At 46.1% G+C, this 17211-nt stretch overlaps 1 protein-coding gene across 3 annotated transcripts in view; it reads left to right on the top strand.

Moving 5' to 3' along the window:
- The window catches only part of Wwox (WW domain containing oxidoreductase), a 906316-nt gene that overhangs the window by 570255 nt on the left and 318850 nt on the right, over positions 1–17211 (top strand). Inside the window, exon 9 of one of the 3 annotated variants that reach the window (XM_060391914.1) lies at positions 1943–2104. The exons of the other annotated variants lie outside the window; for them this stretch is intronic. Within the exon in view, the coding sequence (XP_060247897.1) occupies positions 1943–2104 (162 nt within the window). The remainder of the gene's footprint in view (positions 1–1942; positions 2105–17211) is intronic. 3 annotated transcript variants of the gene reach the window in all.

Here is a 17211-nt window from a genome sequence, read left to right as displayed (position 1 = left end):
TCCACATTCTTTACTGAGGCAGGGACTCTTGACGAAGACGGAGCTTTAGACAGCCAGTGTGTCCTGAAAATCTTGTCTCTGAAGCACTGGGATTACATACACTAACATTCCCGCACCTGCCCAGCTGGTACACAGGTTACTGAGTTCTGAACCCCAGTCCTCCTGCTTGTGCCGCAACTGCCTTACCCACTCAGCCATCGCCCAAGCCCCACCTTTAACTCACGTCGTTAGGTGCCATGTGTTGTCATCCTTGTCTTTCAAATGTTCTCCATCACCTGGTTCCATGTGTGACATGGTAAGAGATCACTAAGATTCCCCCGCAAGAGCTGAAGTAAGTTATCATTAGAGACAGACAGGTCAATACCCTAGCCTTGAGACAAGGCTGAAAGCAACCCTGAGTTGGCCTGGGGGTTTGTTCAGCCACCTCTGAGCCCAGCTAAGTTTGCGCCATTGTGGAGGTCAAATCTTCCATAAGGCTCTGCAGCCCCTGGTGGACGGTGGAGCTACGGAATTAAAGTTGCTTAAACCTTCTTCCTCTTTCTGATTCTTAAACGCTAGCTCTGTTCTTTTTTTTTTTTCTCACAAACTCTGACTCCTATTCTCCAAGAATAAGGAAGCTTTAGCCAACTGCAATTTCAAAGTATTGCCTCTTAAGCCTAGGCCAAGTGTGTAGACTTGATAGAATTCTGATTAATGCGGCATATTATATTAATTTTCAGAGGAACCTGCAGGCATTCCTCCCATTCCTAGTGCACGCTGGCCTGCCAGAAGCATTTGTCTACGTAAAGAGCTAATATCTTCAGCTACCAACAACCATAAAGCTGGAAATCTATCGGAAGGGTTGGCGTCTCTCAACGTGCATAAGGCACAGTACAAAATAGATATAGAACTTGGCTGAACTTTGCCTCAAATTTGCCAATCAAAACTCAGAAGCCCCTGCCAAATTGGCTCCAGAATCCCTTGGTCGGAGCCAGCACTAATTATGTCAACAAGTAGCTCAAGTTTGGCCCCCATTAAGTCCTTCACTCCTGGGGGTTGGGACTACGACTTCAGTGTGTAGGCAAACTGGCCTTGTGCAGATAAGCTGCTCCTGACTTCTACCTATATCTCCCAAGACTTCCTGACCTGCCACTTCTTTCCACTCCCCCGGGGCACAGTACTCCTTTCCCCCTCATGGTTTTCTGATGAGGGCAAGCCTTCTGAGGATCACTCATCTCTGCAATCGAGAAACCTCATTGGGCAGTTAGGGAACTCCAGTCTATAGACCTTTCAATGTAGAGCATCGCTGAGGATGAGTTAGAACCTGTAGAAGGGAAGTTGGTGAAGATGGAGTGGATGGAGGCCAAGCTGAGCTGAGCTAACAGGCCTGCATGTCTCAGCTCACGCCATGGGAAGTTCTTGAGCATCAAGGGCCCATCAGAATTGATCTCCATTGGGTCAGTACAGCCAGACTTTTGGGCCTCTGCTTAGACTATTACGTAGACTAGCCCAGGAAGAACATGACCTTGAGAAATGGCAGCTCTCTGGATCCAGGGACTCCCTGGAAGGACAGCACCTGAAGCTGCAAGGCCTTCCTGAAAAGGAGGCCTAAGCTGCTTTTCAGTCTGGCATGAACACAACCCTGTCCTTGCTTCTGCCCGGGCTCTGCCCTAGCCCTTCCACACCAGCACCTCCTCCGGGGTATAGACCTCTCTTCCAGGGGTTAACTGTGCTATGAGCCATTCTGCGCCCCGTTTTCATCCAGCTCCTGAAACACGTCTGAATGTGTACGGTGTATGGGAACATAGGTGGGCAGGTGAGCGCATGCAGAAGCCAGCTGAGGATGCCAGGTTCCTGCTCTGTCACAGTCCACCCCATTCTCACAAAGCACGAGCCCTGCCAGGGCCTGCAGCTGGATGAACAACCAGGAAGACCCAGTGACCCTCACACATGTACCTCACAGGTATGTGCTTCGCCTTACCTTGCATGCAGAAGTCAGCTGAGGATGCCAGGTTCCTGCTCTGTCACAGTCCACCCCATCCTCACAAAGCACGAGCTCTGCCAGGGCCTGCAGCTGGATGAACAACCAGGAAGACCCAGTGACCCTCACACATGTACCTCACAGGTATGTGCTTCGCCTTACCTTCCTGCTCCCTGTAGGTGACCGGCATTTGAACTAGGGTTTTCATGCCCACTCTTACCCGCCAAACCATCTTGCTCACACTGTGAGCCTCTGATTCTGAAGCTGGACCAATTCCTTGAAAAACTGCAAAATACGCCCAGCCCAGCCTAGCACCAGATGCATCCAGCATCCTGGATTCTGGCTTTTCAGCCTGAAGCAAACCATTCCTCACTCTAGCTAGAATTTTCCATCTTAGAGCCAACTGTCAAGCATGGAAAATTCTGATGAAACTAAGCAAAATTCCCATCTCCGGCCAGAATTTTAAATATGTTAGGACTAAAATCTTCAGAATTTAGACATTCACCAGAACCAAGCGGTACCAAATGGCTGGCACAGGCTTGGAATCTCCACACACACCTTCTTTCTTTCCGAGAGCTTCAGGGCAGGCAGCTTTCAAGAAACAGTGTCTGCTGAGCCCACGAACGCTTCGTCCTATTCAGATTGGACTCCAAGCGGAGGATGGGGGAGATTCCTAGGGAAGCCTGCTTTCTCTTCAGGAATGTAATGGAATTCAAAGGTAATCCTTAAAGGGCAGCCATTTGTAAATGAGAAAGGAGAAGCACTGAACCTCCTCCAAGGCTGTCATTAAACAACAGCCACAACACACACACACACTCCGAAAAAGAGGAAGGAGGCTCCTTTTTTTTTTGTAAATTTGTAAATAAATCTGCTAAAGCGAATCCTGGATTCATATTCAACTTGAAAAACAGGGAGAGAGGGTCTACGACATGCTTACAAGTTTGAATACACTTTCAGGAGCTCCTCGTTATCTCAAATTAAATCTTAAATTGAGCTTGCGGTTCCGTGAATTAATACTCAGGCCTTTCAGCCCGGCTGCTGAGGTCATTCAAATCTAATGGTGGAAGTGGTCACAAGGTCAGGACTTGGCTGCAAGTGTATAGAATGCTTTTATGATGCCCGCAGATGTTTGCGCGCCACAGCTGGGGCTGCCAGGCACTGAGGCGGGGTGGGAGGGCTGCGGCCGAGAAGAGGGGAGGGGCTTGCTCACCCCATTATTGTCTAGCAGCCCCTTGTGTGAAGTAACCCAGAATCCTGCCACATCCACTCTCCCGTGTTGAAATAAGGCAAGTGGTTCCTACAGCAGAAAAACGTAATGGCAGGCATGGCTGCATAGGCGCCATCCGGGACTCTGCGGACAGAGAAGAGTCACCTGTCTGCGGACCGGCAGAACGACTGAAACGCGGTCTACCCCCACAAATGTTTAATGGCAGCCTTAGCTGAGGTGGAGTAGACAGTGTTTCATAACACAGCTGTGGCCCTCTCGGATTAAGGAATTTAGATAAATGTACACACACCTGTGCAAATGAGCACTTAAAGTTAGTGGAGCCCAGGCTGGTGGGAATCCCCTAGGAGAAAGAAGCATTGTCTCACACTTTAAAAGACATCTGCAGTGTAGTTGTGAGTGTCTGTGTGTCTGTGTTTGTGTGTGTGTAAGCCAGGGGTCAGCATCTTCATTGGTGTCTTCCGCTGTTACTGTTCACCTTAGTTTTTAAGATAGGATCTCTCACTAAGCCTGGATCTCACCCCTGGGATGAGCCCCTTGGGACCCACCTGTTGGCCCCACTGGCATTAATTGGTATTAGCATGCACTGCCACACACAACTGTTACCTAGATGCTGAGGATCCAAACTCATATCCTCAAAGTTCCTCAACAAGGGCCTTATATGCTAGCCCATTCCCCTAGGCCTTCATTTTAGCCTTTGAAGCCAATGTTGCATTTTATTTCCTAGTTCCTTTTGGTGTTTTGGGATCAGGTCTCATGGAATCCAGCCTGGTCTTTGTCTATATACAAGGGTGCTGGCCTTAACTCCCCCCATTTCCTTCCTTCATATTTCATCACTGTCCTCTGGTTTCAGAGCCCTTCAGAGGAGGCTTTGGAGGCGAGGTGTGATGGTGATCAGAAGAAGGAGAGTTCCTGAAACTCATGGCTGAATGATGGGCTTGAGGGCCAGGTGTAATCTCTAGACCCCATTTCTCGTCTTCACTTTTGTCCTAACACACCTCTGGCTAATTTAAGGACAGGGAGACCCCAGGACTGGAAGCACCTCCCAAGGTGAGATGGGAGAGAAGCAGAGAGAAATCACATCCATGTGCCAGGCAGTGATGCTGCTATCGGTCAGGGACAGGCCCACCCTTGCCTCCTCGTTAGGAGTGGGCTTTGGGGATGTATCTGTGAGACTGAGGGGGTGGACTAGCTGACTGACAAGTGGGGGACGAACCCACAGTGAAGGTGTCAGGTCATGAAGGGGAATTAGCTGCCAGGTATCAATAGGTGCGAATTGCTGCAGGCACTGGTGACTGAGAGCCTGAGTGTCTCTATTAACTCCTCAGGCCATGAGGCCTTAATGACACCCCTGCCAACAACAGAAGAGGCAGCAAGTGACAGACGCAAGGAAGGATGCCAGCTAATCCAATCTGAACACCCCATGGGGCCTAGGAACTCCCAAGGCCTGGCTCCCATTGCCTGTCACATGGTGGCAAAGAGGATGACAATAAAGATCAGCCTCCAGAGGTGGCGGGGGCGGGGAGGAGGGGAGATTGAATGGACATGAGTGGGGACGCTGAAAATGTGGGATGCAAAGCTGGAAGTGACTCTGCATATGGAGGAAGCTATGCTAGGGGACAAGGAAGGCCTGTGTGTAAAGATCTGACCATCCCAGTCGTTATTGCTGCTCCTTGCAATCTAGGAAACGTCTGATATGTATCCAGCACTGCTCCAGGCTCTTTTAATTGACACCGGAATATAAGCACATACTGGTTTAAATTTACTGTAGAAAACCCTACTTTCGAAGGCCCTACTGTGTGCCACAGACTAGCACTTGTATACTATCAATAAACATCACTTAGCGTGTCATTAAGCATCAGGTCCCTTCTTGTACCCTCCGTTAAATATGGCCCACGCTGTGTGCCAAGAATGTTTGGAGAATTTTCCTTCACCGTGGTTGCCATCATCCTAATTCTCCAACTCTAAAGAGTGGGCATTCTATTTTCATTTGCAATTTTGCTGAGTTGGGACCCAGCTGGATTCAAAGCCTTGTGATTCACTCAAAGCACCGTCCTTTGAGCCACATTCTCCACACTGTACAAGCATCCTTGTGTTAATTGTAAAATGTTGGTGTGGCCCTTCTTATACAAATGGAGAAATGGAAAACCCGCAGAGGTGAGGGAGCTTGTTGGAGTAACAGGCCTATAGCCCTGCACTCTTCCCGTGCCAAACTGCCCCATTGCTGGAAGTTAGAAGAAGGTCTACGCCTTCTTCCTGAGGTTTCCAAGGGCACACCAAGTAAGATGCCAGCAAAATTTACCCAAGAAACCGACATGCTTATTTGCCTTCCTTATAGAGCATGAGAGAGTTATAAGCAGAAATGTAGGTGACCCTAAAGCAGCCACTCCAGAAAGTCTCCATCCATTGTGGATGATGGCCTCCCCTGTGACTGTATAGAAGGAGCCCCTTCCCTTAACCTTTGTCAGCCTAGCACCTCCCAGAGTCCCCACCCATAAAGCAATTAAGGCTAGTTTGCATAAAAATAGCTGAGAGCAGTGCCTGGACATCAGGCGATTGCCCAACGACTCTCTTTCCCTACTTCCCTCTCACCGAGGTGGAATGTCAACAGTAAACAGGTTTAGAGACCTGATCTGTTCTCAGTGTGACTTTTTGGGGCATAAGCACCCAATGTAAAAACTAGCCATGTGTACTAGTCAGCGTCGAGTAACAACAGAATGAGCACGCGAGACAGACATAGATACCAATGTGCTGTTATAGATGCCATGGACAGAGACTGAGGGAGCTAGCCGCCAGAGAGATAGAGAAGTTCCAAGTTCTGCAGTTAGAAGCTGAAGAAACAGAGGACTCAGTGCTGTTGTCTGTCCCAAGGTCTGTCTGTTGTCTGTACCAATGTCCTAGCTAAAAAGGAAGTCATAGAGAAGGCCTGCCAGAGAAAAACAGACTCAGTCTTTCTTTTGGTGTGTGCATGTATGTGTGGTGCATGTGGCACAGGTGGACATGTGAACCATAAGGTTGGTTATAGAGGATAGCAAGAGACCTCCATTAATCTCTGCAAGGTCTCTTGCTGTACCTGGAGTTCATTACTTTTCAGCTAGGCTGGCAGCCAGCAAGCCCCAGCAATGCCCCTATGCTTCTAATATTGCCCTGTCGACAGTACTGGGGCACAGGGACACCCCTAGCTTCTTATGTCTTACGTGGGATCAGAACTCAGGGCTTAACGCTTGTACAGAGGAGCTTTACCATCCTAACTACTTCTCCACTACCTCATTGTTTCTTACTCAGCCTCTTGTTCCCTTCAAGCTTTCCACAGGACACTCACCTGGCAACCTAGTCTCTCAACTCAAGCGTTAGGCTCATCTCTAGATAGCCTCACTGGCAACACCTAGAAATCTATGGAACCAAGCAGCTGCACAACCAGGGGCTTAGCCAACCGGACACAGAAAATTAACCATCATCCCCATGTCAGGTTCTCTGAAGGTTCTAGAATCACACCACATTTGACAGCTCAGTCCACGCAGGGGTCATTATCCCTCCCAGCTGAGGGAGAGTGAGAATGCAGTCAGGATTCTGGGGTCAGTGAGGACCGGAGTGGGAATGGAAACTCTCAGAACAGATGCAACCCCTTCCCATAAGCACCTCCCTTCTGGTGCCATGCCAGTGAACAAAACTGTCCAGAGCACAGCAGCACAGCCTTTTGTAAGACTTCCAATGCACACACACAGTCCTGGCAGGAATGACGCAGCCATAGAATCAAGCTCCCTGTGAAATACGCCAGTGACAGCAGCTGTGATAAAAGGAAGGAAGGAAGGAAGGAAGGAAGGAAGGAAGGAAGGAAGGAAGGAAGGAAGGAAGGAAGAAGGAAAGAAGGAAAGAAGGAAGGAAGGAAACTAGCAACTTCCAAGGAACTTTAATCTTTGGGTGTCAGATATACACAGTTATTCCACTCTATTTCTCTTTCACATGTATGCATATATTCATGCATTTGTAATGCATATATACATTTATAATACATGTGTGTATGTGCATATATACATTTATAATACATATGTGTATGTACATATACACACATATATTTATAATACATATGTGCATTTATAATACCTATTTATTTATACATATATTTATATATTTATACTTTATATGTATTTATGCATATGTACATTTATCACACATGTTTTTCTGAAGTTTTTGGCCTTGGGCTGGAGAGACAGTTCAGTGTTTAAGAGATTTTGCTGCTGTTCTTTCAGAGGACCCAATTTCAGGACTTAGCACCCATGTTGGGCAGCTCACAATCGCCTGTAACTCCAGCTCCAGGGGATCCAGTGTCCTTCTCTGCCCCTACACATACACATACCCCAATAAAAAATAAAATAAAAACATACAATAGTTTCAAAAAGTCTTTGTGCTTATGTTCTCTCTCTCCTCTCTCCATTACCTCTCATTCTCGCACTTTCTTCCTCCTCTCCTCTCTCTTTCTCACCTCTCTTTCCCATATAGTTCCCCCTTCTGCTTTTGAAAGAGAATGGCAGTAGCTATCTGACCATTTTCATGGCTTCCCTCAAAGCCCTGAAAATTAAGTGTAAATAAATTATCCATTACCAGAGAAGCCCTGTCCTTCCCACATATCCTCCCAGGCACACTCCCAGCCTCTTCCTTCACCTCCAAGAGACACTTTCCAAGGTCACTAAATTAAGCCTTCAGACAATCGAAAAAATTGAATCTTGGTACATCTATTTTCCTAACAAAATTTCTGCAGCGCGGATTGGGGCTGACAGGTACGGCCGCATGGCCTTCTGGGCTGTTCAGGTCGATTTGGCCAAGCAGGACAGCATCAGCTGGGATTGGAGGGAACATCAGAGCCACTCAGGCCCCCTGGGAGTCAGAGCGTACCTTACCTCCTTGCCACTGTAAATGACTGTCCCTGTCGCTCCTCTTTCCTCCTCTCCCAGCTCCATCCTCACCCCCTGCAGCCATTATTTATCAAACAGACCCCCCCCACCCCACCCCCTGCAATCCTTGTAAACATGTTTAAGTAGATCTGCAAACTGTTCGTTTCAGTACTCTAATGATGCTGTAGTTGGAGGAGAGGGGCAGGAAGGATAAGGGATTAGGGGATGCAAATTTGTGAGAGAAGGAGGCGCTTCACCCCCCCCCCTCCAGGCTTTGCAGCTGCCGCGGGCTCTCTGGGTGGCCAGAGGGCTTGAACCTGGAAGCTAGGGATCCTGGCTCAGTGAGAGCCAGACCCTTGACCCCGGAGGACACTTCCTCTGTCGGGGCCTCCTTGCCTCATACACAAGCTGCACCCATCTCTTACCTGACCCTTTAAGCATCTCTAAACTTAGTCTTTCTCAGCCTCCAAGATTCGTATTAACAGCTTCTGGAGAAGTTTGTATTCTATGCAAGTACCTACGTTCATGTAAGTACCACAGAGCTTCAGTTTGCTTCACCGTGATTAGATCTTGGCATCCTTGGAAGACAGGCTGAGCTTATTCTTGGTTTTGTGTAGCCGACAGGTCCCCACTTGGGCACCCAGGTGCTCATAGCCACCTGCACAGTACCAGCAACCTCCCCGCAAATGAGTGCAGGCAAGATCAAAGCATCTCACAATATTTCAGTCAGATTGAGTGAATGAAGCCGTCAGTTGATTCAAAACACTGCTCACACAGGCCCCCCCAAATCCAGCTTCCAGAGGCTTGGGACTCAAGCAACCCTAAGCCCACTCTGATGGCTCTGGCCGTGGCCTGCATAACAACCGCATGTGAGCCTTCCCAGCTTGTCATAAATCTCATACATCTGCATTGTTTGTGCCGAAGAGTCCCTCAGAAACGCCAGGAGGCCAGCAAAGCTGGTCTGGGACAGGGTCCCCATCCAACCCCAGCCTGTGCTAAGTCTGCAGAATATTTAAATAAGGGGTTAATTTATAAAGTGAGCCACAGGAAACTTCCAGGATTGTTGTGCCTGTGTCTCATAAATCGGCACAAATTGAATCTAGCTTTCTGTGCCCGTCAGCTCCTGGGTAAACCAAAATTTATTGAGAGGTGCATAGGTTGCTGTCCAAGGAAACATAGTAAATGAGAGAAATGTATCCTCGAGAGGTCGGTAAACAAGACGAGGAGGCTGGGAGCAAGGACGAGATGGCAGAGTCGAAATGTAAAAACCCCTTTGCCCCAGATTCAGAAACGCAGGCCTGCTGGAGGCAGTTGGAGGCTGGCTTCCAGGAATTCTTTCTCTTTTTTTCTCAACATTCCACTGACTTCTTAACAGACTTTGGTCTGTTTGTCTCTTGCAGAAGGAATTTATAGATGCGGTTTTGGGGTGGGGAGGATTAAGAGGAGCACGAACCTGAGGATTTTACATACATCAGATTATCAGGCATATTTGTCCAGAACTGAAATCACTCTTGGAATTATGCATATGAGTTGACTGTGGCTTTGCTGTCACCATGGCTGTTTATCGTAACCAAGGCATGAGTTCCTCATTAGTGGAAACGATCCTAACAGCACTTCATGTGTTTTGAGGACCAACTATGAACCAGACACAAGGGTAAATACGGCACAGACTCTATTTCCAGACTTTTAAAGGACAGTTTCTTCAAGGTAGGTTGAAGGTTTTTAATTGTACATGAGGCCACTGTGTTTTGATTTTTATTTTAAGCCATACTCTTGTCTCCCTAGCTGGAAAACAAAGGCAAGCATGCCAGTAAGGTTTCTTTGCTAGCCATTTTATTTTGAAACGTTTTTTTTTTCTTTTGCTTGATGCTCTAACTCATGTGCAAAATCACCTTTTTAAAGCCTACACAGGGGTAATGGCCACTTCCTCCTCTGATGGCAAGCAGCAGGGATGATTGTGAGGATTGTAAAGACATAGCCACAGTTGGTGGAATTTTTGCCTAATGTGTGAAGGCCTGAGTTCAAGCCAGTGCTCAGCACTGCCTTAACTGGACATGGTGCCACACACCTGTAATCCTAGAACTTGAAAGGTAGAGAGGCAAAAGGATCAGAGGTTCGAGGTCACCCTCAACTGCACAGGAAGTTTGAGGCAACCTGCTCTATATGACATCCTGCCTTACTTTGAACAAACAAACAATTAAATAACTTTGAAAGTAAATACTTATAAAGAGTGCCTTGAGCAAATTTATAGGTCGGTTGCATGTTAAAGAGAGAGCACAATTATGCTGAGCTCTGTGAAATCTCACAGCGTAATGCTTAAGAATGCTCACACAGTTTGTTCGACACAGATAGCCTGAGGCTTGTAGTCAGGATTATTGGCTCGACTAGTCATTGTGGCAGCTTTCCCTGGAAAGAACAGAGATGCAGGATCGCTTGCATGAGAGCACACAGCAACCACAGAACTCGGCCATCTCCACTCTGCTCAGAAAGCAAACTAGTGGGATAAAGAGGACTTTAAAAAGAAAACACGGCTAAAATTCTTTCAGCAGACATCCAGTAAAACTTCCTGGACTTCATTTGATAAGAAAAGATGCAAGACTCAAACCTCAATGCAATGTCTACGTTGTTTATTCTAGACATTTTACATAAGTGAACTCCTAGTCTGTATCCTCAGATATAGTTGAGACCAAGAAGAAAATATAAAGTTATTCTGCTATCAGAAGCTTGACACTTCTTCAAAGCCTTGTTATTCTTGTTCCCTTCGCTGTATATCAACTCCAAAATACACAGTGACACGAAAATTGTGTATTCAGATTGCACTATTGATTCATGGAGAAAGTGACCTTGTATGTACACATGAAAAGGAAGAAATCTATATAGACTGCCTAGCCTCCTCTTTGTAGCAGCATGTTGCACGAGAACAGATAGCATGCCTGCTTTAACACCTACATTTGCTTTGCCTTTGCACAGACTTATAGCATAAGGGCGTGAGTCCCAGGGAGGGTCCCCTGTAAATTGCACAGGTGTGGCCTGGGAAGGGCACATGTCAGGTTAAACTCCTGAGTTCCATTTGCAAAGCCAATGGTTAGAGCCTGACATGGGGGATTCTGTCTATGAGCTGGATTGTGTTTTTTTTCAGGGCCAAGTTCTTCTTAGACTATGTGCCCCAGAGACCTGGTGCTTGGGACCCGGGGGGATGACATCCACTGTTCTAATGAGATGGGAATATCCCCACACCTCAGCCTGTTGCCATGTTGAACAGGTTCCATTATATTGTTTGCATCTGTACTAGTTACTTCTCTGGTCACTGTGACCAGCTCGCTGACGGGAATAACTTAAGGGATAAAAGGTGTGTTTTTGGATTGTAGTTTCAGTCCATTGCCGCTGAGGAGGCATTGTGGTGGGAACCTCCATTGCGGAAGGACTGTGTGTCAGAGATTCTCAAATAGTGGCCCACCAAGAAGCAGACAGCTTAGACAGGAACCTCGAGTGGGCATCCCCGTCAAAGACTCACACAAGACAGTAGGCCTTGCCTCCTAAACCATCCATAACTCTCTGAAACCACGCCCCTGTCTGCAAAGTGTCTGCACACAGGAGCCTGTGGATTCAAACCATAACAGCAAGAATGATGCAGCCCGCACTGCCCCAGGACTGGTAACTGCATTTGAGGTCCTTCATTTAATCTCACAAGTGCCTTCAAGCTGAGATCCTCTCAGCACCTGGGGATGGAGCACGTGACCTGCGTAGACCGCAGAACAGCTTGACAGAGTTCAGATGGCACATGACAGAGGTGGGGTTGGTACCCCATCTATCTGATCCCAAATCAGATCTGCTTAATTATTCAATACATCCAAAGTCCCCGTGCTTCAAATTCCTCACCAGAGAACTTTGCCAAGAACTTCAAATTCCTCTCCCCAAGTCAGGGGGATTTTGCAAAGAGATGTGAGAAAGAAGGTGAAGGGAAAAGGAAAGAAAGGAAGAGAGCAGAGGCTGGACGTGAGCACAGAGGAGCCATTTCTGCATTTTGTTGGATAGAAATCAGAGCCCAGGTTCTATTAGCAGGAAATTCTACAAGTCCACATTGCACTTGGATGCCTAGGAAGGGAGGAGGAGGAGAAGGAGGAGGAGAAGGAAGAAGAAGAGGAAGCATGTAGGAAGCTTAAAAAGTGGTTGGCTCTATGCAAATAGCTTTTATTGTAAGTGCTAGGCTGAAGCGGCAGGCTGAAGTGTGTGAAATGCCACTTCCTCTTATCACGGTTCATAGAGATTACCTTTCAGCGTGAGCTTCGTGTTCATTTCTTCCAACACTTAAGGAGGCGAGCAAGGCAGTGACTCCTTCATTTCCCAGTCCTTGCCAGCAACCGGCTCCTTCCTCCGTGTTTTGTGTCACCCTGTATGATAGTGCATCAAGGCAATTCAAGGCAGCGGTTGAACCAAAAGCAATTTAAGTCAGAAAGTGGACAAATATGGATGTCATTTCTAAAGCTTGTTCAAAGGCCTTTGACATCACTCAAAGCCTGAACACTTCTCAGAGGCAATGCATTCTCTTTCTTTCTTCACCCCCCCACCCCCACCTCTCAGCAATGCAGGATTGGAGACTGAACACACAGAAGCAGCTGCAGGGGTCTGGCCCAGAAAGTATTGCTTAGAGAAGTCTGGACTGTGTATCATGTATTGAGGAAGATTGATTCAAAACCGAAGGAAATCCCCAAAGGTCAATTAATATTTATTATTTCAACCTGGTTTATTTGTAGCAATAATAGGCACCACCTATCAATATGTATTATAGATAAACATGCTGTTAGAAGACTCTTTTATCTAACGTAATTTTCATAATCATCTTGCACAGAATGTCTATAAACACTGGTCTATAGAGGCAGATGTTATTGTGTATGGGTATGTGAGTGAGTGAGTGTGTGTGTGTGTGTGTGTGTGTGTGTGTGTGTGTGTGTGTGTAGGCCAGAGGACAGTCTCGGGTATCATTCCAAACATTCCCTGGCACTCACCAAGCAGGGTAGGCTAGCTGGTCAGTGAACCCCAGGAGATCTGCCCATCTCTGCCTTCCCAGGTCTGGGATTACAAATGTAAGCCATTATGCCTGGCATTTTTACATACGTTTTTACGGGGCTTAAGATCAGGTGTTCTGGTTGTAAGGAAGGTAGTTATTGACTGAGCTATTGCAGCAACCTCAGGTATAGAGATCTTGAGAGTGAAGTCCACTTTGTGCAGATATAGAGGCCTCTCCTCCTCGTTGTATTGTGCCCACTTCTCATTGAGAGGGCGGCACAGAGCTCTGCCCAGACCTTGTGCCTCTATGTACCTAAGCATCTTTGAATTTTAGAATGCTTAAGCTTACAACAAACACACACGTATGTATACACAGAGACAGACAGAGAGAGAGAGAGACAGAATGAGAATGAATTTTCTTTTGGAAAAAAAGTAACTAAAAAGGGTAGTGGAAAAATCTAATCCCTGTGGGTGATATACTGTAAGGGTTCATTTACATAACATTCTGGATATGTCAAAATTATACAAATGGAGAACAGATCAGTAATGGCCAGTAGCTGGGGGGAGGGTGGTGTGAGGAGGGCAAGGTGGCTGTGGAGGGCAACAGAGGAATCCCGGGGCCTCCAGAAGTGCCGTGCAGCCTGACAACCATTGCCAGTGTCCCTACTGTGACATTGTACTAGAGTTTCATGTCCTTACGATTAGGGCACCCAGGTCAAGAATATGTGGGATCACTGCATTATTTCTCACAGCTGCCCGTGAATATGCATATATGGGTATTTCTAAACCAAAAGCTTAATTAAAAACACAAAGAATTATTGGCCATTTGGGGAAGCAGAAAACAAAATGCCAAGAACATTTCAATGCTGTATAGCCTGTATCCTGTCTCTTGCCCAAGCCCACCTCTACCTCATTTGCAGATTACAAAATGCACAGGCTTTAAAGTGTAGTTATACCTACATTCTGGGCACTAGCCAACCTCTGACCGTTCTCAGAAAGTTCAGAAGGCCATGTGGAAGCCTGGTACCTTGGCCTTGATTCAGATGGAAAGAGAGCATTGAGGCCCCCTGGCCAGCAGCCCCTGTGATCACTGTGGAGCAAGAATGGATGTATTTTATGTGCAAAGCTGTGACCTTCTTCTCCCCTCCTCTTGCTAATAGGTGTGAAGCTTTTGCAATAAATATTGCTTGTGGCTGTTAATTGAACTGCAGCCCAGATGCTCAGGACACGTTTATTTTCTCATTTTTAATTTCTCCAAGTTCTTGCAGTTATGGGAAGTTGATGCACATAAATAGGATTTATACATTTATACAAGGTTGTGTCTAAGACTGAACAGTCATCAATATAAGATTGAAAGAATCCAGGACCTTCCAGTTTCACATTCATTGTGTTCTCATAGAAGAATGTTTTTGATGCAAGATCTGTGTAGCTCAGGCTGACCTCAAACTCAGAACGTAATTGAGGCTAGCCTTGAATTCTTGATCTTTTAGTCTCCCATCTTCAAGCATTATGATTACAGGTATACACCACTTGCCCAGCTCTTCCATAAATTTTTAAAACTGTGTGTGTGTGTGTGCGCGCGCGCATGTGTATCTACAGCACAAGTGCCAGGCATGCATGTGGAAGTTAGAAGACATACTGGGTGTCAGGCCTCACCTTCCACCTTACGTGACACAGGGTCTTTTTTCTTGCTACTACATATGCCAGATTAGCTGGATCATGAGTTTCCAGGTATTCATTCTGTCTCTGCCTCCCATCTCACCATAGGAGTGTCAGATTACACACACACACACACACACACACACACACACACACACACACACACACGTGACTGAATCTGCTTTGCATGGATTCTGGGGAATGTAAACTTGGGTCCTCACATTCATCTGGCAAGCGCTTTACCCACTTAGCCATCTCTTTAGTCCTTTGCTTTAATTATTTTTAATCAAAACATTTGTTACCATGGACCCTGACTGTGCACACTCCTAATTCTGAGACACCAAGCAAAAGCCTGACACTCTTTGTGTGTTGTTTCATGTTCTAATTGTGAAGGACAATTGTGCATTGATTTGGAGAGAGATGGTACAAGGTATAACATATAGTAAGGATTCAATAGGACTGTGAGTGACAGATGTAATAACTGTGTCTGTGATGAACATGGAAGTCCTTATGGCCACATAGGATTGTTATAATGAGGAGGGATGAGGACAGGGCCCCCTGCATGACGTCACTGCTACTGGGGGCCTATTAGAGACTCATCAGGGCCCGGGTTTTCTCTTGAGTCATTTGTATAGACACTAAGGAAGATTCTTGTTGGTCATTCTTGAAATTTCCATCTTACCTGGCGTGTGCTCATCTATGATGAGCCTTCAGATCACCTAGCCCATGGGATCTTGTTAAATGCAGATTGTGGTTCAAGTGTTCTGCGATTCTGTGTTTCATACACAGAGCTCCCAAAGCAATGTCAGAGTCATGGGACTGAGAACATGCTCTTAAGTCAAAACCTGTACAGATAGTCCTTAACAGAGTCAGTATTGCTGGCTAGAGGCATTTTGGAAATGTGAAGATGCTTCCTGGGGCCTCCAGACATTTAGTCATGATGTCTAGGGGTCTATCCAGTGATGTATAGAAAGTTCAATACAACACAGGTGCCCACAAACTGGAAACAGAACCCCTGGGCCACTAGGCGTACATGTCAGTCAGATACTTGTTTGTGAGGCGCAGCTGAGAATTCACTTTTCTTGACACAGAAACACGCTGCACCTCAAGTCTCCCAGAAATGCAAAGGTCTTCTAAATAAAGGGAGATTATACTGTGCTATGTTCAAAGTACCAAAATTTAGGAAGCATCTTGGGAAGGTCATAGCAGTTGAGTCACCATGGCACATTCAAAGACTTAACTGTACTCAGCATAGGTGGACACCTGTGCCCTCCAGCTGCCATTAACATGCCAGACTTATCGCTATTGCTCCTCAAACCTGTGTTCAGAGATGTGTTGGTAGTCTGAATCTGACAACATTTTAGAGTATTTACACCATGGAAAGTAGCAGGTATTATCAAGCAGGGTGGTTGTTTCTGATCTCGTTCTCCAATAGCTGGTTGGCCATGACATTCCAGTTCCTTCCCCCCACTCCTTTATTGTATACTTCAGGTAGTCTATCAATTTTTGATTAGTTATATGTATAGGTGGGTTATTTTATTTATGGATTTTATTCCAAGACTTCAATAATGACACTCTTTAGATTAATTATTTTATAAATAACTGCCCATTCCTATGCTCATACAAGCAACCCTCAATAAATTCTATGGGTCACAAAAAAAAAAAGAAAAGAAAAAAGGTGTGAAAGTACGGAAGTTTCTGAGAAGAATAGAAACTGCAGTGGAAGGCAGAAGGAGGTAAGAGAGGGAAAGGGGGTGATCAAATTACATTGCAGATGTATAAAATTGTGAAAGAATAAGTAGGTTTAAATACTTATTTTTGTAATTAAAGTGTGTTTGTGTTTGTGTTTGTGTGAGTACACACGCAAGCCAGAAGGGAGTGTTGGATCCCTTAGGTATAGCTGTGAGCTGCTGCTGTGAGTGCTGGGATTTGAACTCAGTTCCTCTGGGAGAGTGGGAAGTACTCTCAACTCCTGAGTCTCTTTCCAGTCCCATGGGGGGAAATTTTAAAAGAAATATAGAAAAGAAAATTTCATGTGCTGACATGCATGCATGCCCACACTGCGCGCGCGCGCACACACACACACACACATTTACACATCTCGGGACTGGTTGAAGGCAGTTTATTACTAAGCTGGCTATATTGTAAGTGCTACGAACATCGCACTCATGCTTGAGACCTTGCTTTTGGCAATCATTTCTCCTCTTATTATTATTTTTTTTTCTTTTTGGCACCAAAGTAGTGTTTCCATAAATAGCACATCTAATGGAGTGTGTGACTTTATTGCTGTCAGCTACTATAACAGCAGAGGAAAATTCAATAAACACAGAAGCTAAGACCAGAGCCTAGAAGGACTTCCCACTCCAGAAGTTTAGTATTGTAACCTTTCTAGAACATTCTCTAGTCACCCGAGCAATTCTAACTTTTTGTAATAAGAAACCAGCCAGGTTAGAGCCTGCTCGGCAGTA

Source organism: Meriones unguiculatus, chromosome 10 (genome assembly GCF_030254825.1).
Source record: "Meriones unguiculatus strain TT.TT164.6M chromosome 10, Bangor_MerUng_6.1, whole genome shotgun sequence".
Taxonomy (NCBI): domain Eukaryota; kingdom Metazoa; phylum Chordata; class Mammalia; order Rodentia; family Muridae; genus Meriones; species Meriones unguiculatus.
This window is presented reverse-complemented; position numbering and strand designations above follow the sequence as displayed.